Source organism: Populus nigra, chromosome 17, assembly GCF_951802175.1.
Source record: "Populus nigra chromosome 17, ddPopNigr1.1, whole genome shotgun sequence".
In the NCBI taxonomy this organism is placed as follows: domain Eukaryota; kingdom Viridiplantae; phylum Streptophyta; class Magnoliopsida; order Malpighiales; family Salicaceae; genus Populus; species Populus nigra.
Genome location: NC_084868.1, coordinates 373,770 through 400,901, shown reverse-complemented (window position 1 = coordinate 400,901; position 27,132 = coordinate 373,770). Strand labels below are relative to the sequence as shown.

General features: G+C 34.7%; 4 protein-coding genes across 6 annotated transcripts; 3 read left to right on the top strand and 1 right to left on the bottom strand.

Annotated features, from left to right (window-relative positions):
• The first annotated feature begins 3,245 nt into the window (after positions 1-3,245).
• Positions 3,246-6,511, top strand: LOC133676840 (proteasome subunit alpha type-6-like). The gene is made up of 9 exons (XM_062098612.1): positions 3,246-3,401; positions 3,499-3,593; positions 3,701-3,782; positions 3,872-3,968; positions 4,321-4,379; positions 4,556-4,638; positions 5,179-5,274; positions 5,762-5,821; positions 6,179-6,511. Exons 1-9 carry the CDS (start codon positions 3,326-3,328, stop codon positions 6,269-6,271), a joined length of 741 nt encoding a protein of 246 aa, XP_061954596.1. The 5' UTR covers positions 3,246-3,325; the 3' UTR covers positions 6,272-6,511.
• Positions 6,512-12,152: 5,641 nt separating this feature from the next.
• On the top strand, positions 12,153-15,849 carry LOC133677320 (acid phosphatase 1-like). 2 transcript variants are annotated; one of them, XM_062099280.1, is made up of 4 exons: positions 12,153-12,824; positions 14,161-14,555; positions 14,646-14,858; positions 15,539-15,849. In XM_062099280.1, exons 2-4 carry the CDS (start codon positions 14,176-14,178, stop codon positions 15,714-15,716), a joined length of 771 nt encoding a protein of 256 aa, XP_061955264.1. In that variant the 5' UTR covers positions 12,153-12,824; positions 14,161-14,175; the 3' UTR covers positions 15,717-15,849. The 2 variants fall into 2 exon arrangements, with proteins under 2 accessions (XP_061955264.1, XP_061955263.1); XM_062099279.1 differs by lacking the exon at positions 12,153-12,824 and adding an exon at positions 13,629-14,041.
• A 395-nt stretch (positions 15,850-16,244) lies between these two features.
• On the top strand, positions 16,245-18,065 carry LOC133677321 (V-type proton ATPase subunit E2-like). Of its 2 annotated transcripts, none has more exons than XM_062099281.1 (6): positions 16,245-16,491; positions 16,580-16,680; positions 16,782-16,938; positions 17,041-17,237; positions 17,361-17,490; positions 17,795-18,065. In XM_062099281.1, the coding sequence occupies exons 1-6, from the start codon at positions 16,390-16,392 to the stop codon at positions 17,828-17,830; spliced, it is 723 nt and encodes a 240-aa protein (XP_061955265.1). In that variant the 5' UTR covers positions 16,245-16,389; the 3' UTR covers positions 17,831-18,065. The 2 variants fall into 2 exon arrangements, with proteins under 2 accessions (XP_061955265.1, XP_061955266.1); XM_062099282.1 differs by having other exon boundaries at positions 16,247-16,491; positions 17,361-17,460.
• A 208-nt stretch (positions 18,066-18,273) lies between these two features.
• Positions 18,274-21,773, bottom strand: LOC133677319 (BTB/POZ domain-containing protein At3g08570-like). Its single transcript, XM_062099277.1, is given in 5 exon segments — positions 18,274-18,551; positions 18,553-18,903; positions 19,330-20,484; positions 20,577-20,643; positions 21,324-21,773. Coding segments are annotated over 5 exon segments (1,824 nt in total). The 5' UTR covers positions 21,401-21,773; the 3' UTR covers positions 18,274-18,377.
• Positions 21,774-27,132: the final 5,359 nt, after the last annotated feature.

The window sequence follows — 27,132 nt, the reverse complement described above, 5'->3', positions numbered from 1 at the left end:
CTGGACCATTTGAGAAAAGGATGGCTCAACATCCTGAGCCCAACAGCTGCTCTTGTGTCATGTGATGGTTCATACTTCATACTTTCTTTAAAGAAAGAAAGAAAACTTTAACAAAGAATCCGACAGGATCAGCCTATATTCTTGACTTTTAATGTTTCCAAATTTCCAATTTTATGGTTATGGTATGACGATGAATTAATTTTTAATAAATTAATAGTTTTACTTAAATAATATTTTTTAATCTTAATTTTAATTTAAATTTTAAATATTTTTTGATTGATTGATTGAATGATAAGCTTTTGTAGTCTTGAAAATTTCAAGCTTTGACCTCAATAATAATTAATAAGCATGTTCCCAAAGCTTCATTTTTCTTTTCCTTTCCCCTCCAAGAACTTATTAGTGATTGAAGAGTTGAAGATTTCAAGCTTCGACATTGATTAAGTTTCATTTTAACCATATTTTCATGCGTGAATGAAAATTAAGGGATGCAGGAGATTTGAAATCTGGAATATTCAATAACATGTTTTAATTTTAGATGTTAGAGTTAACACGATAGCGGTCGTAGTTATAAGATCACGACATGACCCATGACTCGAACTAGTCCTTAATCCATGATCATGTTCAAGATTTAAGGTGGATAAATTGACTTGGGTTATTGAGTCAGAAATTATTATTTCAAGATTTTTTAAAAATTAAAAAAATCTTATTGTATTTTTTTTAGTTTAACGTGGGTGTCCGGATTAACTTGCGCGCAACTCGACTAATCCCATGGACCCTGAAGTTAACGACCATGTAAGCCTCTAGTGGCCATCATATAAACAATCATAGGGCTCGAACCTGAGATCATAGAAGGAGCAAACCTCTTGGTTCAAAGCTCTTACCACTGGACCATCACCTAGATGGTTAAACCTCATTGTATTTTGATTGGGTTGGTTAGGTCATAGATGGATCTAGTAAGTAAATCAAATTTAAATAAGTTAATTCTCATTGTATTTTGATCGAGTTGGTCAAGTCATAGATGAATCTATTAAGTAAATCAAATTTAAATAGATTAATTCTTATTTAGTTAAATATAAAACTTGATTTTAATGAAATTATAAGCTAATGGATTAATCAACTTGGCTAAATCTGATTTAATGAATGGGACGAGTTTATTTTCATACCATTATTTAGTACAAAATTCTCTTTTTTTTTTTTAAAAAAAAGGATATTGAAGAGATGAGTACTGATTGATTGATGCAATAAAAGTGTAGACAAATTTTGCACGATCAAACCCCTCTTCCCTCATTCTAAAGTATTAAATGAAAAATCATAGAAATTCCTTAGGTCCCCAATAATCCTCCTGCCCATGTTCGTGGATTTCAAGCCAACCCCACAGAAGGAAATAGCTCAACTCAAGGGTTTTGGTGGATCAATGGCTAGCTAGCACCAGCCCTAACTAATTTAATAAAATAATAAAAAATATTTTATATAAAGTATATTTATTTTATGATGTAAATAATGTAATAGTAGTAGTTAAATTTATAATATTTAAATTAAAAATTATTAATATTAATATATATATTTTTTAGTTATTTTATAATCTCAATTTAAAAAATATTCTTAACTAAACACATTAAACTATTTTTTATTTAACCTTAATTTTAACCATAATTTTAACTAAATATATATAAATACCAAACTAACCTCAAACAAAAATATTTTTTAAAAAACAATATTTTTTAAATTATAATCATAAAAATTATTACAATATCACCCCACTAACTTATATATATCTCGTGCTAGAAAAGTATTTTGGTTCCTCTAGCATATGTAGCGGAAATAATAAAATAAAATCAATCAAAAAGGGTCAATTTGATTGATTCCAGATGAAAGAATCCTTTTATTGAATTTCATTGCATTTAGTCAGAATTTAATTAATTAATTAATTAATTAATTAATTAATTGGGAGAGTGACGAAGCTTGAGCATTTGAAAGAGGGAACAAACCAAAAAAGAACTTTACAGTTTTCCTGTGAATTTGAATATAAAATCATGTACAGAAATAGCATACGGCATAAATTAGTGACAAGGCATTTTTTGAAAATCTTAAAATCAAAATATTTTGACAAAATTAAGAATTTCAAATTGAAAATAATAATTAAATGGAATATAGCGATACATATCATATATTATAAAATAATAAATATTAAAATGATGAAAATATAAGGAAATCAACAAGAAAAACAGTTGAAAATAAGTTATAAAATATAAAATGTGTACATGATATTTCTTTATTCCTAACTGATTTTTCACTAGATTATTGGTTGGATTAAATGTTATACGAAAGAACTAGTTGATATAAAACTTTTTTATTTTTTATTTTAATGTTTTTAGCTTATTTTTATACATTTATTTTCATAGCATTAATGATCAAAACAAAGTGTTATAAGAGACTATTTTTTTATGGATAATTTAATAAAATTATTTTGTGTTATTTATAATTGTTTTATAACTTCTAAGAACATATAAGAGAGAAAAATAAAAATAAAAATAAAATATTTTATAAAATATATGAGAATAAGGATAGTTTATTTATTTATTTTATTTTTCCAGACATTTATTTCTGATTAAAGACAGGCTCCCTGAAGACGACGCTGTTTAGCGAAATAAACGAAGCCGCAAGGCAGGCTGAAAAGTGAAAAGCTCATAACAATTTTCTCATCCTTTTTTGTTTCTCAAGCCATCAATTTAACCCTTAATTAAAAATATTTTCAATTTAACTTTCATGTATTCTAATTTCAATCAATTGAGTCCAATACAAAAAAACTTCCATCCAATTATCCCGTTATCTTGGATTTACAAAGCTAGAAGAGAGAAAGGGAACCAAGGATTCTCCAGCTAACCTACAAGTCACCATATCAACTCAAATTAATTATTTTTAAGATTAAAATAATATTATTTCTTGTTTTTAAACAAGTTAAATATAAATTAGATTTAACAGGGTTAATTAAATGATGAGTTAACCCGTCACATCAATCAGATTTGATTGGGTTAAAAACTTTTCTAATTCAAATTGAAAATTGGCCTGGGTCAAGCTTTGGCTTGCTGGTTTCTAGATCAATCCATTATGCCGGGTTTGATAATTATGGATGGATGTTACATAACGGGCTTTGATTGACAGTCTTCATTTATACAGGGACTAAATAGACTAATAAGAGATAATACAGGGCTTAAAACACCGATATAGCCTTCCAAGGTTTCTTCTTCAACGAGTCAGTTCTCTCTCTATTAAAACTTTGTTTTTTTTTATCAGAAGCAAATCGCTGAAAACCCAGAGAGAGAGAATGAGCAGAGGAAGCGGAGCTGGATATGATCGGCATATCACCATATTCTCCCCTGAAGGCCGCCTCTTTCAAGTCGGTACGTACTGTCCTCTATCACTTTAACTGAAATTTCCTGTCCCCCCCTCTCCTTTTCTCGCCATTAATTGAAATTGAAAATGAAATTGCCGGTGCAGAGTATGCGTTCAAGGCAGTGAAGGCAGCTTCCACCACTTCCATTGGAGTTCGTGGCAGCGATTCTGTATGTGTTGTTACTCAAAAGAAGGTTCCGGTGAGTTAATCACCCTTTTTTCTGTTTCTTCTTTTTAATTCTATCAACTGCCTTGATCTAGGGTTTGTATGTTTTTTTAATAATTTTTTTTTGAAATGTGGGAGCAGGACAAGCTTTTGGATCAGACTAGTGTTACTCACCTTTTCCCTATTACCAAGTTCCTTGGATTACTGGCCACCGGCATTACTGGTCTGCTTCTTTGACTTTTATCCTTTTCTTGTTAGCAAAAAATTTATAGCACAAGGTAATTGATATATCTTGAATTTTTTTTTTTGTAGCTGATGCAAGGAATTTAGTGCAACAAGCAAGGAATGAAGCGGCGGAGTTTAGGTTTAGATATGGGTATGAAATGCCTGTGGATGCATTAGCCAGATGGTATGTTTGTGATTTTCATCATAATTTACATTAGAACATTCAGATGGATACGTTTGATTATGTTCGAGTTTTTCAATATGTGGGATGAATACATTTCTGTTTGGGTTATTAATAGCAAGTAGAGGTTTCATCTTAACTGTGTCTACCGTTAATTGTTAAAAAATAAACGAATTTTTACTGCCTGTTCTCGAGTTTTAACTGATGATATCTTGTCTAACCTAGTTTGTTTTTCATCCTTGTAATCTCGAATTTTTCTAAATTATCTATCGATAGTGGCATGGATTTTTTTTTGCTTTACCGCTACTATAGACTTATATAAGCTAATGATGATGTTTACGTTTTGCATACATAGGATAGCAGACAAATCGCAAGTTTATACACAGCATGCATATATGAGACCTCTTGGAGTAGGTAGGGGTTCTTGTTTTTATTTTTGCTTTTGTAGCTAAGATTGTTATTACATCTACATGCAGCACCTTCATAACACGTATCTCAGTGTGTGTCGTGGACATTTACACCTGCTAATTGCTGCTGGTGGTCTTATTCTTTTTTTATTTTGAAATCTTTACTGCATCTTTTCTGTGAAGTTGCTATGATTTTGGGTATTGATGAAGAGAACGGGCCTCAGCTTTACAAGTGTGATCCAGCTGGCCACTTTTATGGTCACAAGGTATTTGACAAATTTGTTCTTTTCATCAAAATGCGTTACATTATCGATGCTTTATAGAGAATGTGCTGTTTGTCTATTGTGTAATGAGTGCACCTGTGAATCCTGTGATCATATAACCAGCAAAACTTGAATAAGTTGAGGTAAATATTTCTCTGAATACATGCTCAAACTATGTCCTCAGAAGAGAATATCTGATAATTTGTGTATGATTTTGAATTTCACATGACAATGGCATTTGCCTTTTTTTGGTGATCTCCTGTGTTTTTCTAGTATTTCTAAATCTGGCAACTATTGTTATTTGTTGTTTAGCTAGGCCAGGTAGTTTGCATCTAGGGTGTGTTTACTAGATTTGGTAGCTGATGAACAGTGTAGATATTTACATTCAGGAAGCTACCTGGTTCTATGATATGATCACTTAATCATGTATGATGCAACTCTGGAATTGTTGATCGCATGTTGGTGGTTTATTTTAAATTTGCATTCTACATAATTCTGAGGGAGCATTTTGCTTGAGGAACTAACTTTATGCTCATGTTGCAGGCTACAAGTGCTGGATTGAAAGAACAAGAGGCTATCAATTTCCTGGAAAAGAAAATGAAAAATGACCCTGCTCTCTCCTATGAGGAAACTGTGCAGGTACTTGTGTCTATTTCCTATTACTCGGAAGGGACTGTATTTATTTGTTAACTTATTACCATGGGCCTCTAATTGTTTTGCACAAGAGAAATATGCCCTTTGCTTGTCAGCTATTAAGTCCTCTTACTTTCCTCCTTCTCATTTTGGAGATACTTTAGTATGCTTAGGATTTTTTGGGCCATAAAATATGCAGTAGCTATTAAGTACTTTTAATTTTGCCTCATAGTGTTAAAGAATCTCAGGGGTATTTATTGGAGTTTCCCATGGTTTTATTTACAGTAATGGATTATTTGATTTCCTGGGATATGAAAGGATTCCGAGCATGATATAAAATAATTGTGAGGATAGATATGATTGCTATTTTGTCTGATTGTTTGGCTAATTGGTGCAAATCTGCTTTTAGATTATTTCTAATGGGTTTTCTGTTTGTTCCAGACATAACATTCTATATGAGGTCCTGATATAGCATATTGGTTTTAATGTGCAGACTGCTATTTCTGCTCTGCAATCTGTTCTCCAAGAGGATTTCAAGGCAACTGAGATAGAGGTTGGATGTCTCCCTTTTATACATTCTGCAGTTAGTGATACTAGACCACTAATATTAAATGACCGAAAACAAAAGGATACTGGTATTAAATATACTGCAAGGGCAGATATTAAAAAAGAAAAAAGAAAGAAACTTCAGTGTAATTTGTCTTCTCTGACACATGTCCTATGATTGAACTCTGGTATTTCCACTTCTGTTAAGGTGGCTTTCCTTCTGTTAAGTTTCCACTAGAATTTGGAATATTTGCAGTGCGCTAAACATGCTTACCATTACAGCATGGGCATGAAAATGCTGTTTTAATAGATTTAAATATAGAAGTAAAATGGTTTCTCACGGTCAGTGTTTGATTTTCGGCAGGTGGGAGTTGTGAGAACTGGTGACTGTGTTTTTAGAGTGCTGTCCACCGAGGAAATTGATGAACATTTAACTGCTATCAGTGAACGTGATTGATCTATGGAGCAATCAGAGCCACTTGGGGAAATGTTGCTATAATTTGAAGTTATCCAAACATTCTTACTTAATTATGGAGTTTGACAGGAAAAGGAAGAGTTGGAAACATTGTTTTGAATTGTATTCCAAGATCCCTCCCAATATTTGTTAAATTGCCAAATCATGTTTCCATTATTGACATTTCTGCAGTTTTCTGTCTGCTGTCTTCCATGAAATGATAACGGATCGGTTTAGGGAGAACGTTCTTAGTGATCCTAACTATTTGCCTGTGTATGTTTGGGATTTTATGAGCACCTCGACTGCTTGGTGTTTTGGATCGTTGAAAATTCGCCTGTAGTGAACCCATGCAGTTAGATGTTTTCATGCTGGGTCTACTTGACATCTATGAAGCCAGCATACAATAACTCTCTACTAGTTATTCTGAGTCACCTGGAGTAGTAATTATCAGAACTTATTTCAGGAGTTTACTTGTATCCATGTTCCATGCTTATTCTTCAACGTGAAAGTTCAAGTACTAGTCGGATTCAATATGGACACCTTTCCTTGGATTCCAAAGCTGCTGCTGTCACAGAAGACGACACCACTTTGCTGTCAGGATCATCCAACCTCCTGGTAATCTTTCCATCAGCTACCCCATTTATTATGGTTGCTTTCTTGTACACAGCATTGTCTAGGTTTACCAACTTTAAAAGGATGCTACAAAGTGTTTGAATGACAAATTTTAAAAATCATAAATTTGGCAACTTTAAAGTTAAATTGGGTTTGGTTTGATTATTAATTTTCACCTAGTTTAATTTGAAATTCAATTTAAGTCAGGTCTTGGATCAAGATGTCATTGAATTGACTTGCCAGGCTGGGATGAGTTTAATAACACCTCGAGTCAAAGAAAGGACACAACAGAAACCACTGGTACCACAATTGCATGCAACTGATTCATTATTTTAGTTATATCTACAAGCTAGCTTAGCTAGGAAAACAAAATAGGAAGGAAACAGTGGAATCTGATGACAGAATTGCTTACACCATTGTTAATTTGGCCAGCTTCTCACGAATGAATTATTAACATCAAATGACATCAGGAGCTAGGGGTGTTCAAAATAACCGAGAAAACCGATAGAACCAAAGAAAAATTAACTGAAAAAACAGAATCAAAATGAAAAATTGATTGTCAAAACCATAAATTTTAACAGGCCTAGTTCGGTTTCGGTTTTGAATCAAAAACCAAAACAAACTGAACCAAACCCATTAAAAACCAAAAGTTACACAAATCTATGAGGTATAAATAGTTAAATTACAACCTAACCCTAACAGTTAATATAACCTTCCTGTCTCTAATTTTCCTTTCCTGGTTTTTCAATCTTCCTCTCAATTAATTTCTAATCTTCCTTTCCCATTTTTCAATCTTCCTTTCCAGTGGGTTTGTTGAATGAGCTTTCAATGCAAATGTCACATTTTTCAACTTCACATACAAAAATTGATGGCAAAGGGCAATGAAAACCATAATCTTCCTCTTTTTCTTGTTTTTATCTTTCCTCCATTTTCATTCTTAGCTGTCTTTCTTGTGGTAAGTATTGGTGGTAATGGTTGGGATCGATGGGACTAATAGCAATAGAAACCATGGAGGAGTTGTTTTGGATATTAAAGATAATTATCCTTCATCTAGCTCTATCAAAAAAGTTTTTGTCTTGAATTTCTGTGCCTTTCATGCAAAAGGTGCTGTAAAATCCATCTTCTTTATGTGCCTGTGTTTTCTCCTTGCCATATGAAAAATTTGGATGATGGGATTAGGTTTCCTGGTTTTTTTTCCAAAAAAAAGGATTTAACCGAATCGGACTGGTTCGGTTTGAATCGGTTTTCGGTCTGGTTCGGTTAATATTTCATAAAATTAATGTAATTTGGTTTGGTTGGTTTTTTAATTCTAAACCGAACCAAACCGAACCGTGAACACCCCTACCAGGAGCCCCCCAAACACTTGAGTGATAATACTCTTTCAGGATGGTTGATCAAAGACTTCCAGTAAAGTGCTCAGAGGAATTTTAGAGTATCAAAGAATCAATTCAACTTAAAAATTTAAACTATTAGGTGACCTCTTCTTTTCATACAAAACTTGTTATTTTTCCCTGACCTAGAAGCTCCTAGAAATAGGAAGAAGATCTGAAAGCCGTTGCTTGAAATTTGTATAGGCTCTATGCTTGAAACTTGTCAAAGAAAGGACACCTCCTCAAGTGAAAGCCCTTTGCTTGAAACTTGTATAAGCTCACATTACCCCGTGTTTAAGTTTTATCAAATAAATGAGAATGGTGAAATTCGAACTCATGATCGTTTAGTCATCAAGGTTCTGATACTATGTCAAAAAACAATTTCAACCTAATAATAGCCTAAACTATTAGGTAAAATTTCAAGATATGATTTATATTATTCTTTAACATAAAGGACACACTTGAGTTGATCCTTGCTATGCTAAGATGTTCCTCTCCTTGTTTTATCTACTTAGTGTTAATGGTCATTGACCATACTATTTATAGCAGCTGTTCCATGCGAAAGGGGGCTAAATGTATGGGAGATTGTCAGCAACAGAATAATCCCACTCCGTTCTTTAATCTCTATCCACCCTTCACTTTTCTGAAAATCTTTTTAGATTATGGGAATCTATGCATCACACTACTAAATTATCAGTTATGGCATTATTTTGGAAGGAACTCTTTCTTGAAAAAGGTAAAAAAACAAATTTAAAGTTAATTAGTTGTTCAAAACTCAAAATCTTAACAAGACACTAACCAAACGCAATCTAAAAGTGTCATTTGAAACTGGTTAGCAATACGAAGCTAGCAGACTCTGGCCATTCGCTTAATTTGTGCTAACATGTTTTTCTAACTTGTTTGTGAATTCAATTTGTCACATCTCTTAATTTGATCCAATGTTTCGCCCTCATGTCACTGTTTCCTGGGAAATTCATTTACACAATGGATGCCTCAACAATCTCCCATTACAGCCCCATGCCAGCATAAGTAATCCCTTCATGTGAGTACAACAAAGACATCAGCACCACAACCACAGGCATGCATGAATGTGAGAGGGCAGAGACTAAATGCAAGCATTTGGGCTTCATTTTGATGATAAATTTGTATATGAACCATAGAGAATGATCTGCAGCGAGAGGTTATGCTCCAAAACATTTCTATATATAATACCGAGCTAGTTTCATTTTTAATCTATTTGACAGAAGTCATTGTCATACACTCACACACACACACACACACACCCTACTCAAGAGGATGAGGATTGGAAGTAATTAGGCTGCAGAATTCGTGACCAAAATCAATGAAAGATGATAAGCATCATTCATCATGGCACTAAACATTGGGATATATATATATATATATATATATATATATATATATATATATATCCATTTTCCACTTTCCACTGTCTCTTTTTCTTTGTTTCCCCCTCATGTTCATGCTACCATTAGTAGATTCATCTTTCACCGTGCAGGTAAGTTGATTTAGAAAACCCCAGTTATAGTACTGTTGATCAGGACCAGTATATTTTGAGCTCCCGCTTAGCCTAGCTTGGCGTTCATGTTGAGCTGTCACCGGCTTTCCTGGTCCGGCGAAGTTAGGGTGGCACAGCCCAGTGCACTGCACCGTTTGGTCGGCCGGCCCTAAGAACATTATCCTGACACAAACTGATTTGTAGCTAGGGTAATAAAATATTTCTTTCCATGTTTTGATTTGGAGGCTATTTAACTGGTGCATCAGCATGACTTCTCAGAACAAAAAAAGGTCGATGATAACATTCTTGGTCCAAACACCCTTTCTGCACTGCTTCCATCAGGTTAATTGCCTCCATCTCGACAGTCATATCGGTCAAACTGCATGATATCTCGAGATAAAAAATAGAAGAGACCGGAAACATCTAGGAAATACAGAAATAGAAGAGGAAAAAACTATATCATATACAAAATTCTATAAATTAATATATATATGATTGGTAGATTAAAATAACCCACACACACACCAATTAGAAGAATATATAGAGAGGTCTGACGATTGTGATAAGCAAACAAGTTTCGCCATTGCAGGCTCTCCATTAATGGAAGGTAGTGCAGTGCCTGTCATTTGATGACTCATGTAAGTGCCTGGATGACTTGAATATGCGCCGGCCGTCTTCTATTATATTACATTATCTCTTAGTAGCCAAAACTCTATGCTTATGCCAACTGCCGGCTGGCTTTTTGGAAAACACGGTTTAATTTGTGTTTTTTTTTTTAAAATTAAAATATTTTTATTTTATTAAAAATTAATATTTTTTTAATGTTTTTAAAATTATTTTGATGTATTAATATCAAAAATAATTTTAAAAAAATAAAAAAACATCACCTTAATATATATATATATATATATATTAAGTAAAAACTATAGCAATCCTGTAAAGGAATTATATTCCCTTCCATCATCCATCAATTTTTATCCTGATCCAAGATATAATTAATTGGTTTTGACTTTTGAGTGATCCAATAAGGGTAGCCAATTTTTTATTATTTTTATATATGTTAAGACTCGAATCTTCTTTTATCAAATAATATTATTTGAGATCATGCACGATCATTAAACTAAATGTTATTACAATATCCAACACTTATGTTCATCTACCTTCGTAATTCACAGGTTTATTTCTTCCATTACTGGTTTGAATTTTTAAGATTGGCATGATAAATAAAATATAAATGTATGAATATGAATAACTCTCGAAAAGAAATGTTATGTTTATTTCTTTTTTCTTGGATCAATTCAAACCCATAATAAACTAGGTTTATTTCTTCCATTACTAGTTTGAATTTTTAAGATCGGATATAAATATGTGAATCTGAATAGTTCTTGAAAAGAATCGACTCGGATTACAAGTTAGGAGAGTTGACCTCTTAGAATTTTATTTTAAAAAATCAAAATAATATTATTTTAACAAAAATAATGAAAAAAAATCAACTAATTAAGAGTAAGATTTTGACCTAATTAAGCTCGGGTTGGCCGAGTCATCTAATCCACTTGAGTTTTTGATCGGATTAACCAAGTTTTATCTCTTTTTTTTTTTTTACCTAGATCAATTAAAATCCATAATAAACTAGGTTACGAGTTGAAGCATCAAGCCAGATTAGTTTTACAGCTATGATTAAATGCAATATAGTTGACTTTTGGCTTTGGATATTAATCAAGGTGTAAAGTGTATAGAATTAGTGCTTAATATTTAAATAAGAGAAGCAAGAAGAGCTAGCTAGGTATAGGTACGTGGGGGTGATGGCACAACCCATGAGAATTATAATTTGACATGTAGTTGTTAGGTAGGCGCTAGCAAATTATGGTGTGGCCATTGGTGGGGGTGATGGCACCAGTAACATGCAAGTCTTAATGGTAAGAAATATATGTCTTCCTAGCTAGGGTTTCTAGTTTTCAATGTGCTAGCCAATGGCCTCCTTGGCAGGTGCATTCTTTGGATACACAAAATCCCAATCACAAGAAGATTTCACTCGCATAATCTTCCATTTTGTCACCACTTTGGAATAAAAGCTACCAATGCTCTCTTTTTACTGTTACTAGGTCTCCGTAGGTGTCACTTGCTTGTTTGGAAATGCAGAAGAGATTGCGATGAAACCCGCGTTCTCTCCTTGTGTTGTTCTTCGATCTATATAGGTGTCATGTCACTCTCCTTTTACATGTTTTCCCATGCTCAATTAACTCTAGTACTGCATTCATTCATGAAAAATAATCTTCAACAATTTCTTACATTGATTCTTGCGACGTAACCTACATATATTCCGTGACCACTATGAAACTCTAATTATATTATATATATGCTGCTAGATTATATAATATTAAGCACTGCTTAACTCAATCAAGACACTCATCAATTTCTTCTCCAATCTCTCTTTGCTCCCCTTAGTTGTGAAATGGCATCATGCTCAACTGCTAGAAAGACTGTCTGACGCAATATTGTAGCGAGGGATCTAGCTCCCAACCGACAAATTGGGTACGTTATGGCATGATTCACTGACGCCTGTGCCTCCACTTTGCTGAGTTTATGGGTTCTGACTCTAATCCCACCTTTGTAGTAATCAAACATAACTCAGCTCTGAACCTGTGATGATCCCATAAAACCCTGGCGGTTGATTCCTCTTCCACTCTAGTGCGGCAGTAGGGGTCAGAAGGGCCCTGCCCTTTTCCGCCTCATTACAGATCTTTCTGCTCTCTGACGCCACCCGCACCCAGATATGCATGCACTTGCTACATGAGAGGTCTCTCCTTGAGGTTTTTCTCCCTCTCTCTATATATAGCAGGGAGATCCACATCCTAATTGGCACTAGCTTCTTTGTTGCTCAAGATTCTCTTGCTGACTCCCTTTCCAACAAATTATTTTGCCTTCCCTCCAGCAAACTTCGACTCAATCTCATTTTCGAGTCGCATTTCACAAAAAAACGTCCTAATCTCCTAGTTTTAGACCCAGTTTCGATCCACCCACATATGGCTTGTGCAATCATAATAACGTTACAACATAGGTGAGCTTGCTATCTTGTTTTTGGAGCAATTTTTAGTGCCCTATCTATATATTGCAGATCTATATTTTGTTTGCTCTCACTCCCAGCCTAGCACAAGACTAGAAGAAGAATCTTCTTGGAAATGTGCATATATATATATATATATATATATGAACTAATCATAGACTTAATCATCCAGGCAAAAGTCAGCCCACGGCAATGTGCCACGCTGAACATGCAAATCCTCTTGTGAATGTCTCAGCAAGTAAACTCGGTGGAAGGTTCATCTAACCTTTTACCAGAAAAATAAGATATTACCCTTTCAACATTTCCTCAAGCAATCTTTTCTCCTAATTAATCCAATATTTCGTATCTGATTAAGACATTCAAGTTGAAAACCTCAATTATAAATAGTATTATTCTCTGTTTATGACCTTCAAATTGGAATTTTCAAATTGAACAGTAGTTTCCGAGAAAAAGAAAAGAAAATGAGTACTGTCTCCTTGAAGACTGACAATTTCTTTATAATTTTAAACCATGGTGTGATATCTATGCTTAGATAAAAATATTCCTATCTTAAAGATTCAAAAACATGATTTTGTTACAGTAGATATTCCTTGTTCTTCCTCCAAAACCACATAGTGTAAAGCCAACTTTTGCACTCAATAAACAACATTTTGTTATCTAGTTTTGAGGGTCACCTTTACTCTAAGAACATGGCTTTGCTTTCAATCCACATCTTCTCCCTGTGTTTTATACTTAGCCTTTGCTTTCCTCTACGTTACATCAAGGTTCTAAACCCTATAAAATACTAAAGTAATAACTTTAAAAATACATACGAGTTTTGGAATTTATAGATATAGTTAGACTAGTAATGCACAAATTAACTGAGGAAAAAAAAAGACTTGGCAAAGGAAAAGGAATCAAGTAACGCCGCGAGAGTAGATAAATAAAAACCTGGTGAGCTTGAAGCCGTGTCAAATCAGGCGTCCAGCATAGAACGTTCCAAGTCCTCATCGAAGCCTTTTCTCAGCAGTTTTCATAATAATATATATTAACACCTCTTCGTACGTTATTCCTTCCCATGATCTCAATGTCATCATACTCTTTTCTACTTCCATATACAAATACCCTCGCGTTTCCTCTCACATCCCTCCTTACCTACCCATAATTTCCTTCATCCTTCCAGTCTGTGTTTAGACTTTAAAGGGCACCTCTTGTTTTATTATTTTTTATTTGTAAGTATGTAAACTAATTAATTAAAATCACTCTAATGTGACAAGTTTTATTTCTCGTTAACATTTGTGGGGTGGTCTTTTTTCTTTCACTGATATTTATTTTGTTCTGATTGGAGTAGGAGCAAGAACATACTATGATTAAAGAAATGGTGCACAGATTACGGGAGACGTTGTTATTTTTGTTCCTAGCGATCTTTTCCAAGGCTACTGGGGTTAAGGCTTATTCGCGCGGCGGTGTGATACAGGAAAGTGCTGCCTATTGCCTGAGCTGGAGGTTGGCTGTGGAGGCTAACAATGTGCGTGCGTGGCGCACGGTCCCTTCTCAATGCTTGCGATACGTTGAAACTTACATGCTTGGAGGACAGTATGACAGGGACCTTGACTTGATTGTGGACCAAATCTTGAGTTATGTGAATGAGATAGTTCCTTCTAGTGATGGCATGGACGCTTGGATCCTAGATGTTGATGACACCTGCATCTCCAATGTCTTCTACTACAGAGGAAAGAGATATGGGTATATGTGTGCATGGTCCTGTCATATGTATGCTCTATTAATTGGTACTGTAAGCTTACTAATCAATGGTGTTTGTTTCCTGTACTGTAGGTGTGATCCATACGATCCAGCTGGTTTCAGGGCATGGGCATTAAAGGGAGGATGTCCAGCAATTCCTGCTGTTCTTGGATTGTTTGACTACCTAGTTCAAAGTGGTTTTAAAGTATTCCTAGTCACTGGCAGAGACCAAGAAGCTCTTGGCCAAGTCACAATTGATAATCTGCATATTCAGGGTTTCATCGGCTACGAGAGAATAATCTTGAGGTAAGATGGTACAACCAAACATTTCATGGTGGCCAGAGTACCTTTTCAGGCCACAAAACTCTACTTGAGGAATCAATCTTCAGTAAGGCAATTGATTAATCATCTGAGTGGGTAATTTTCCTTGGATTTGAAATAACATATAGCATATATTCTCCTTCAAAATGATTACTCAAATAGAAATCACATGGAATAATACCTGATAGTGACAGGCTTTCATGGCACACTCCAATGATTAGGTATTTTGAAAAAATGACTGATCACTGCTTGGTTCCTCTTATTTGTAGTATTGACTTCGTAGTTGATATGTTGAAGTTAATGCCATCCCAACTATGCATATTTTCGGATGCCATTCGAGTCAACATCATCGCCAGAAAGCACTCCTGTTCCATCAGAATCATAGGCTAGGCAAAAGGCACAATCCCTTAGCTCAATCTAGAATCAAGAAGACAAGAACCCTTTACAAGCCTAACCAAATTGACAGGGAAACTAGGCTCACCACCTAATACAAAATTGCCTTTCCAAGCTAAGACAAGTTGTGTGGATTGCCAGCTGTGGATGGAATTTTTTGAAATTCCATGTAGGCAGGATTGGTTGGCTAACAGATGTGCATGTCAGCATTATTATTACTGTTTAAATGGCTTATGGATTTGTAATCTTCTTGTTCTCTCAATCTCCAACAGGACAGCAGAATTCATAAGACAAAGCGCAGTGGCATACAAGTCAGAAATAAGAAGGCAATTAGAAAAGGAAGGGTACAGAATATGGGGGAATGTGGGTGATCAATGGAGTGATCTTCAGGGAGAATGTATAGGAAACCGGACATTCAAGCTACCAAATCCAATGTATTTTGTTCCCTGAAATCCAGTGTGGAACACTACTTCATCTTTTGTGTCTCGAAATGATCATAAGACAAGAATTGTAAAGTTATTATCGTGTTGCCAATGAAATAAATCATAATTCAGTCGAATAAATGACTGAAGCTTACTACAAATGAACTTATTATTATTACTCTTTGAGCAGTATTTAAACAAGCATTAGCATATCCATGAAATGGTCATACCAAAAAACTTAATCATGGGAGAGTAAATCACATTTTCACATGACTATATTGATTGTGGAAGTGAATGAGGTTTACCTGTCAAAACCCATTTTTAGCTCTGCTGCTGCCTCCTTGGTGGTCAGAAGATAGAGAGAGCTGGTAGTTGGATGGACGAGTTCTCTGTGGCATTTCATCAAACATGTTAAGGATGCAGGAGAGTAGTAAAACGGATCAATTTAACATCAAAACGGCGACGTTTAAAACATTCAGTTTTTGGCGCAAAGTAAAAAGGGCACGTGTTACCGTTACAGATTCGCTAAAGATAGAAATCTTTGGATTTATTCAACGAAGTTTCGCAGAAAAAACGGAGAAACCCCTTTTTCCTCTTTTTTTTTTTTCCCATACAAAATTCTTTATTAATTTTCTGCAGCTGCAGCATTTGGAAAGAAATCCTCAGATATTTGAATTTGAGGACAAGAACAAGAAGGAAAGATGAACGATGCAGATGTGTCAAGGCAGATACAGCAAATGGCCAGATTCATCCGTCAAGAGGCGGAGGAGAAGGCCAACGAGATTTCTGTCTCCGCCGAGGAGGTTTCATTAATTTTGTTTGATTAACACGACGTTGTATTATTACTGTTCATGATCTTACCCTTTTTTAAAAAAAAATGTACATTGTCAGGAATTTAACATTGAGAAGCTGCAAATCCTGGAAGCTGAAAAGAAAAGGATCAGACAAGAATTCGAACGGAAGACTAAGCAAGTTGATATACGGAGGAAGATGTCAGTTCTATTACCATATCTTGTTTTCTTTTTTTACCAGAAATCTTGAATTTCTGCTGTTCGGATTGTTAATGAAATGTTGTCTGATCTTTGCTATGTAGCGAGTACTCGATGCAGCTGAATGCGTCGCGTATAAAAGTTCTTCAAGCACAGGATGATATTGTGAATTCCATGAAAGAATCTGCTAGCAAGCAACTTCTGCGTGTTTCGAACAACAAGAAGGAATACAAGAAGCTTCTCAAGGATTTGATTGTTCAGGTAATTCGACAAGTCCTCGTATCGATCTCTTACGAGGAATGATATTATTATATGGAACATATTGTCTACTGACTTGATACTTTTGTTCAACGTGATCTGTAGAGTTTAATCCGACTGAAGGAGCCAGCAGTTCTGCTCCGATGCAGAGAGGTTGACCGTAAGATTGTCGAGTCGGTTCTGGAGGATGCAAGCCGCTTATATGCAGAGAAAACCAAAGTACATGCTCCTGATGTTACCATTGATACCACTGTTTACCTTCCGCCACCTCCGAAATCTTCGGACTCTCACGATCCTTTTTGGTAATTATCTCTGATTTTTCCCGCAAAAGTTTCTCAAGCTGAGAATGTTGTTTTCTTCTTGAACACAAGTCAATGTCATGCCTTTTACATTGTTTATGCTTCCTTTGTCAATTGCTCTCAAAGTTCCGGCGGAGTGGTAATGGCCTCAAAAGATGGGAAGATAGTTTTTGAGAACACTTTGGATGCAAGATTGGATGTTGCCTTCGGAAAGAAACTGCCAGAGGTAAGTTTTCGCTTACCAACTCAACAAAAGGTCTGTCCTAAACTGCAGAAATCATCCTGTCATGCTTGCATTTCGTAAAATCACGTGCTGCACTGCAGGTAGCTGTATATTCGAAATTTAGTCACCGATGTGGTTAGCATTCGCTCTGCTGTTTGTGACTTCCCTTTACAATTTTTTGTTTTTGTTTTTTTCACTTGGTTTGTTGCTTGTAATATCACTTCAACCAGAAAAGTTTCAGAATGACTGAATTGGAAGTGGAAAGTAGCATTCTGTTGCTAGCTCTGGAAGTGATGAACCTTAGACTAATTTCAACCATTTGTTTGTCTCTGTGCAGATCCGAAAGCAGCTTCTTGGAAAATTAGGAGCATGATGATCGGGATTTGAAATTTGCTGTGACAACAAGGCAGCTTGATCTTCTTTGTAGATGTAAAGCATTTCAGCTCCCGGACCTTCTGCTTCCATGATTGAATAAGCCCAGCAAACTTTTCAAGTTTCATTTCCATCGAACTTCTCCCTTTGAGATAGGGCATCACATTGTCATTACTTTTTGATTATTTGGGTTTGCCGAAAGAGTGAATATGGTAGTATCTCTTATTTATTTCATACGTGGAGATGTCGTTCAATAATGTGCTTCATGTGGTTTGAAGGCTTTGCATGCATGCTTCATAATCTGTAATGGAAGTGTTTTGCGACAAAATAACTTCATTGCAGAACCTGTCACCAAACCAATTCATATCATCAAAATACGATCTCAATCCTAGGTGCTCTCTGGTGCATAATATCAGTTCGTGATGTCGAGCTGTGCAAATGAAGTATCAGATGGAATAAAATTTAATATTTTCTCCAAAATCGTGAATTCATATACATCAAGAACCATTGTGATTCCTTGAAAATACAGACTGTAAAATACACGGAAGCTAGGACATGGAATGCCGGCGACTCCTGCCAGTTTTCCCCTCTGGCCCGCGAGGCTTTCTACCAGATTTTTGGTGCCGCCCTCCTCCTGGGCCGCTAAAAATGCCAATCCTTCCGATTCCCTTCGATAGTGAGGTGAAGAAAGTTTTTCCATTTCCTGACTTGTCAATCATCCCTTTGTTTCATGTACATCTGCTCCTTCTCCAACTCACTCAGTCTCACCCGCATTCTTGATATCTCAAGCTTTAGTTCTCGGTTTTCCCTCCGCAAAGAAGCATAATTATCTCGAGGCGACATCGCTGCGCTGGGTATGCCACTGCTGATTCTCTGTGATAGGAACCCGTCTCCTGAGCTTCCAGACAAGGCATTCTTTAAACGTAGCTGCTCAGAGTAGAGAACTTGAACTGTCATCTGCACTGGAAGACGATCATTCTGTGCAGCATGATTGCACGCTTCTTGTGATAGCTTTTGGCAGTCTATCAACTTGCAAAGCTTCTTACATTCATGCTCAGATAGCAATGGATGAGCCTAGATAGAAAAATGAAGAGCACATGTGACTTACAACAGATAAACAGAGAGCAAGTGAAACACCTTCCTCCCCCGGACCCCACGAGCAAATATATATAAAAAAACTTTTGGTTGAGATGCCATTTGAGATATTAAGGAGAATTCAAATATATTTGAAGCTGCCCATAATAAACAAGATTAATGAAATGAGAGCATCTTATTGAAATCCTAAAGAAGCCTTAACCAAGATGAATTTCAATGCATTAAGTCCAATTAATCATATGGAACTTTCCTCAAATCCTGTATTAAAAAATCCACAGAGCTGAATACTTGGGATTGAAACTGTTCTGAATGCTCAGACAGTAGATGTTGGCATGATTAAGAAGCGCATTAGGTGAGTTTTAATGAAATTCTAAAGCTTTGGATCACGGGAACTGGAAAAAATACCTTCAAATATATGTCAATTGCTCGATAAAGCCCATCATCAATCACTCGAGCATAATCAGGGAGTATCTCAATCATGGCAGTGAATTTCTGCAAACTCAAATATGGATCAGGAGCAGTTTCTGCGAGATATGAATCGATAAGCCTTCCAACTTTCAATAACGAACCATGGCCAGGAGATCCAATGCCTTCAGATTCATACCCACAATCTTCATTTTCTTCTTCCTCAACACGCTGCAGAAAATTTACTAGTATCCGATGGACAGTATCGACATCAAATAATGAATCCCCACTCCGGACAGATGGTATAAGAAGATCATCAAGTGAAACCATTTCCAACCTAAAAGCTATTCGTCTTTCAAGCTCAAGCCTACATGCAATAGCAGCATCCAACATGATGGCCATCCTTAACATCCCGAACAGAAAATTCAATGGAATGGAAGAGCTCTTATCTGTTGGCATTAGACTTACAAGAGTTTCTACAATGATACTCTGATCATTTTCCTCCATGTTAGGACTTGATTTCATCCTCGCTGGATTCCAAATCTGAGATTTTCCAATACCCTTTAATGATATCTGGGCATAATGCATTAAAGAGGCAACAATGCTATCTAGCCGGACTCCTACACTTCCCATGGCACAGATAACTCTTTGGTAATATTCAATCCTTAGCACCGAGAGATCCTCAACCCACCACTCTAGACAGCTACTCTTAAGTTCTGTGGATTCACTATTGCAATCTAAATGGGACAGGCCTGACACCAACTGCTCCTTGCAAGCATTGATGGCAATGGCCTCTATACATCTGTTTGGAATTCCCACTTCCTCTGCTATGGGAGGTAGCAGCTCACATGTAGTAAGGACTTCGACAGACCTTTCAAGACTTTGCACCACAAATTCATTCAGATAAGTCTCCGTGCGGGCAATGAGGTTTTCTTCCCGGTAGTCTTCAGTCATTTCCAGGTATTCAGCAGCGCAGCGCAGATGAGCAACATTTGCAGTTGTGATCTCAAAGTTCATGCCATAACAGAATTTCATGGCAAGTTCAAATGTATGAGGCCCGCCGGGTAAGTTGCAGAGCTCCAATTTCGAAATATTTGAGTCCTTTGCATCTGCAACCATTTTCCGTATCTTTCCACTTCGAGACACGAGGGGAAACTGCAGCAAACAAGAACCCCAAACTCATCACACAGAGCAGAAACTGAAATCATTCCATTGTAGAGCACGAATTTCCAAAGCAAAAACCGTACCTTATGCAGTAGAAAAGACTCCCCATCCACAACAATTGTAATGTCTCCTGCAACATCTGAAAAGATACTGTATGGAAGAACTGACATCTATTACGATGCTGAAGATCAAGGAAACTGATCAAGAATTCAAATCATGGGCACTGCTAGCCCCTAAAGAAGGTCCAGGAGCACAAAATAATTTGAGATTAGGGATTCTCTTCCTTTTCCTTAGTCCTTCTTTTTCGAAATGGCTTATAAGTTTTAGAACTAAAGAGCTAAAAATGCAAAAGATGATCAAACCATTCTCTCCAAAAACAATCTACATACTATTGCACTCATGCGCAATTAGGACTGTACTAATCAAATAAAACAAGGGACACTGGGAATCTTTGGTTAATTAAGTATAAAAAACTGATTAAGTTATTAATTTCTTTTTAAAAAAAAAAATCTATGGTTTAGAATAATTAATACCTACTCTAGCTAGTTAAAAACAAAGATTAACACTAATAAAAATACACAAACAAGACAACTTGCAGATCTCCATATCCAAGCCTAATTAAGCATAAACACACACACAGAGGACAAAAAAACACAGATCTTTATATTATAATCCCAAAATCTTACCACCTAGAAAATGAAAATCTTCTAACAGTAAACAAAACCCTCAAGAAGAAAACTAAATAATAAAACATTTTGCGACAGCCCACCAAACCTTATATGCACATAAAAAAGTTGAGATGGAGGGAAACAAAAAGATGGGTTTATTACCGAGTAGTGAAGGAGTTGCAGAAGTTAGGAGTAGTAGGTGATCTCTTTGAAGAAGAAAGAAGGTTCTCAGACACCATTTTTTTTTCCTTTCAGACAAAACAATAATCTTAAAGCAGTCTTTGAGCCGAGAGGCAGATGATGATGATGATGATGGAGGGAATATGAATAACAGCTTGTAGTTTACGTAAATAGCCTTGTCATCACTGCTTATTTACCAAGAAAAGTTGCTTTTGTGCCAGGCCTGCTAAAGAATTTCGAGTTACTGTTATGGTCAGAGTTGAGCTCAGAATCTGTCAGAGATGATGAGGTTGCGCGGGCGACAAAGATTTCGATATCTGAGCACTGGACTTTACCGGATAGGACACTAGCTAGGTAACATGCTCCTCCTCCTCCTCCTCCTCCTACGTTGTTTAATTTATGTACGGTTTGGAACATTCAATGCTATGATGATGTAGTCAATGCAATGAGTGTTTTGTAGTTTCTGCTTAGATTTTACTTGGAATTAAGTTTATTTATGATGCATTCTTAAAAGCATAAAAAAGATTTAATTTAATTTATTTTTTCAGTTTAAGGTACTTTAGAATTCACTTCAAAGCCATTTTGAATATGCAAATTAAAATTAAAAGCTTGAATTAATTTTTCTTATAATAATATTAAAATTATATTTTTTTTAATTTCAATATGTTTTAGAAATTGAATTATCAAACATGTAAATTAATATATTTTTTTAAGAATTAAATCAAATCTTTTAGAAAAATAATTACTTGTTTATATATATATATAAATATAATCTTGATTGACGAAATATATTCAAATTAACTGAGACTAAGTTCTTTTCTTAAACGATTTGAAGCATGCGGTTTTTACATGGTATAAAATAAAATTAACAACTTAAAAGTAATCTTGATTAAGATTTAAAGTGTATATTATCATGTAATAATGAAAAGAAAAAAAAAGGCACGGAGAGAAGTAAAAGGTATCCATTTTCAATTTCAAGAGATTTCAAAAGATAAAGGAAAAGGAAAAGGAAAAGGCAGTCAATCAAACGCTATTGGATGGTGGCAATAGCGTTAATTCCATGAAGTCCAGGGCCACAAGTCTCTTCAAAGCAGAAGAAGGAGAGTGTTGCTGAAGAAAGAAGAGGGGAGGCGCGGAGTGATTGGACAGATGATGGATGGCACGGAACTCAATAAAGAGAGCAATTATTAGAGAGACTGTCCTCTCCTCTTCTCTTTTTCATCATCCATTGAATACAACAAATAATCTGAATCCCCAAATATTCTCCCTTCCTTCGGTTTGTTTGACCCAATCCAAATCACATTTTCCAACCTCATTTCGGTCCCTGATATGTTGCCTCCTTGTCAATTTAATGCCCGTCTAGCATCGCGGTGGTTTTCGCTTTTCAAGGTGCTTTTCAGATAGCTTCTTGCCTGAGAAAGTATTAGGATAGTGTTTGCAATTGTGATCGCTTTTTAAGGTATTTTTATTTTTTAAAAATTTATTTTTGACATCAGTAAATCAAGATGATATGAAAACATCCAAAGAAAAATTATTTTTTCAATAGCACAGTGACGCCGCAAAAATAAACACGGCCTAAATCAATGCTTTTTAGATGTTTTTTCTATGATTTTAATGTATTAATATTAAAAATAAAAAATAAAACCTGAAAAAAAACCCATTTTCATGCGTTTTTAATTAATTAAAGAAAATAGGTTTTAAGAAAACCCATTTTTTCAATAGCACGGTAACGCCGCAAAAATAAACACTGCCTAAATCAATGCTCTTTAGATGTTGAAAAAAAAACCATTTTCATGCGTTTTTAATTAATTGAAGAAAATAGGTTTTAAAAATAGCATGCTCTCCCCTTTGCATTCATCCTTTTTCTCTTTACATGTGGTGCCTAAAGGCTCCAAGGAAGACCATTCATTCTTTACAATTTCTTAATATAAGATTTTTATATCAATGAGCATGTTGTGATTTTACAATTTCATTTTCTGTCTTATATATATATATATATATTTTGGTTGGATTAAATAAATATTTTAGAGATGGACAAGGAGTGAGAATGCTAATCATCAACATCATCCACCGTGTTCAGGACAAGATTTGAGAAGTTAAAATAACAAAAGGAGGTGGTGGTAGTGATATAGACTGAGTCTCTCTGGACATGTAACATTCCCAATGGAGACCACATGCACAGAACACTTTCCTTTTGTCGGCTGCTCTCCGACATTATTCACGAGGGCATGCGGCCTGCCAATGCCCGATTGGCATCTTACCAATCATATGCCCACCAATTAATTCTATTCATTCCTCTCTCCCTCTGTTTGTGTGTATGTCGTTGCAAATTGTATTGGCTATGGTGATCAATTATGCCAAGAATTTTTAATCTTGAGCAGGATGTTGGTTTTGTGTCTCTTTTTTTTTCATGTAAAAACATTATTATTTTAAATAAAAAATATTTTTAAAATTTTAAAATTTAGTTCGCCACTTTACCGTGACGTATTCTCAAATAAACACACATTTCTTGTTTATAAATTTAAAAAATCTAGTTCGGTTTAATTTTAGTTTTGATTTTATAAAAATAAAATTAAAATACTCAAATTAAACCGATCGAACTGACTGATATAAAAAAAAAAAAATCTGCTTTCTACACCCTAGATCCCATCCCTAACATTGCAGTCGCCCCCTTCTACTCCTAATCTTCTACGCGCCACACCACCTTTCAAGGTTCAATTATTCTTCGATATCTCCATCTCCATTCTCTAGAGATGTTGCAAAGCCATCATCCCCCTCCGGTGCTCATCCACGCCACACCCAACCTTTTTATATATCTTCATTCTAATTCAATCTTCATATGAAGGGAGGCTGTCTCTACTCTTGAAAGAAAATGGGGTGGTGTATGGATGGCGTGGAGGAGATGAGGGAGATCGTGGTGTGGGTTTACAATTTTTCTTGGGAGGAGGACGATGAAGAGAGGAATTAATTCTCTGGGTCATGAAGTTGGCTATGAGTATGGTTTACCTTTTTATCACACTGAGATTGTTGTAGCTAGTCTGTTTATTTTATTATTTATTTATTTTTTCCATTTACACTGTATATGACTAAGGTGGGTCCCTTAATAATTTCTTGTTATAATAATATCAACAAATCAATAATACCTTTCATTTCAATAATCGAAAGGTTATATCTTCATAATTAAATAAAACCCGATTCTTATATTATATTAATTACATAGTATTAATGATGTAAAAAACCATTGATTCTTTCTTATGTCAATGGTATCTTTATATCAATATTTAAGTATTAAGCTTATGTTCTTTTTTATAAAGATTTCAGCATGCATCCACACCTAAATTAGTACGCCCCTGCGCGCGCTCGCACACAAATAATCGGATGCCTTCCACCCTTGTAAATCATATATAATTAAACCGTTTTTTATTGATAAAAGATGTGTTCTTTTAAGGCATATGTTAGAATTATCCTATAACTATAAATTAATCTTTTGTTTATATATAAAATCACACATCAATCTCACAATTTTAGATTTTACTAGTATATGCCTTCCACACTAGTTGTTGTTGTATTTATTATTATTATTCTTATTATTATTATTATTGCTATCATAATCACAATTAATATTAACTACTACTGCTGCTACTACTCCTATTATTATAATTATTAATAAATTTGAAAAAAAACCATGAATTTGATTTGAAGTATAAAATTAAAAACTATAAGAACTTTGAAAAAAAAGCCAAGTGAAAAAATAAGAAATTAAAAGTAGAAGGATTGAATTGAAAAACATAATACACACAAATTAAAATTGAAGGGCTAAATTGTAAACAAATAAAACTCAAACAAAAGAGAAAATGACCGAAATAAAAACTCAAAACAAAGAGGATTTGAAACACCAACCAAAAATAGGGATTAATTTAGAAGGATTGAAACTATAAAAGAAATAAAAACAAAATAAAAAATTAAAATAATAAGGACTCAAATGAAAAACAAAACATATAAGAAATTGTAATTGAAGGACAAAATTGAAAAAATAACAAAACTTCTATAAAAGGAATAAGGTTGAAATAAGAAATTTAAAGAACGAGGACTGGAATTGACAAACAACAAATAAAAAGGACAATTATGCACTTTAGTTGTCAGGAGAGAGAGAGAAAAAAAACATAGACAATCGATCACTCACAGCAATCCAACCATTATACGTTTACATGCGCCATACCATGTGAAAGAGGACACGACTATTCATCTAGTGAGATGACGATTGACCAAATTTGGCCACTAGACGATGTCACACGCGCCACTTAAATGGCGCGCACGCAGCCCATTCGCTGGTTCGTGTGAAACATATGCCAACAACTTTTTGATTTAAAAATAACAAATAAATCTGGAAATACCAAAACGCCCCTCATGACCTTTTTAATTACATAAAGCACCCATGTAAAAATACCAAAATACCCCCAAAGACATAGCTTCTTTTTTGTGGTTTATAAGGCTACAAAAGTTATTTTACTATACATGAAAAGTTGAAAAACCTGAAATACCCTTGTCCAGCAACCCATCTTTTTCTGATTTTAGGGGCAAAGAAGTATTTTTACTAGTATAAATATTGTGAAAAGCAAAAAAAAACCTTTGGTCAACAGATCTAAAATTTGTTGACTTTTGAGGTAAGAAAATATTTTTACTATGTAATAAAATTTAAAAAGGCGTATACACCGCTAAACAATATATCTTCTAATGACCTCTGAGCTAAAAGAAAAGATCCAAATACTCCTAAACTGAAGGCTTAAATTTAAGCCATTTAAGGGTAAATGGGTAATTTTATTGTAGTAATCCACAATAATTTATATGTAGAACTACAATGAAATCCTCACATCATTTAACTTTTTTTTAATAGATTTTGGTTCAATATTTCTTTGGTGTCAAGAAACTCATCTCTTCCTTAAAGATACTATGAGACAAACCATATTTCTCTACCAAAAACATAATGATAATGATGGCCATCACCATTTTGACCCCATTAAATAAGGCTAAAAGAAACAAGCATCTATCATTGACACTAGCCTATTGGCTAACTTGTGGGGATAATCTTGAAAAAAACAAACCAGAAAGTTAAATCTCCAATTAACTCAATGTTCAAGGACGAAGTTGGTAAGAAACAACAATCAATTTTTTTTAAAAAAAACAAGTCATGCAAACTTGAGTAAACCAACCAAACTTGCGACACTAGTCATGGATGCCATCGAATTCAATAAATTTTTTATCCCATAAATTATTTTTTATTTAATAAATTTATATGACAATAAAGTACTTGATAATTTTTTTTAAAAGAAAAAAAAACCATGTCAAGCACGTGAGACTGAGATAACAAAAGAAGATAATTGATAAGAAATGGTGAAATTATAAATTTTTTTAGTTTTAAGTTAAATAAAAGAGGAATTGATCGATAACAAGGGGATAGATTGTATATTTTAAATTAAGAGACACAAAATGTATTCAAAAAATAATAACCTGGGTGATATGACTTAACCCGTCGAAGGTGAGATTTGGATTATGAACTCAATCTAGTTCAATATATATTTTTATATACAAATTTATATCTAACCTAAATATATATAAAAAGACAAAGATAAAAAGGGTTGAAAAGAAATCCAACAGCATGAAACTTTGGCCCAGTGCCCTGGACCTTTGAAAGGAAAAGCCAGGTGCATGGGCCTTTAAACCTGTTAAATTTTTTTATTTAAAGGAGCGAATAACTTGTCGTTTGCCTCTATTTTCTTATTTAAAGGAGTGG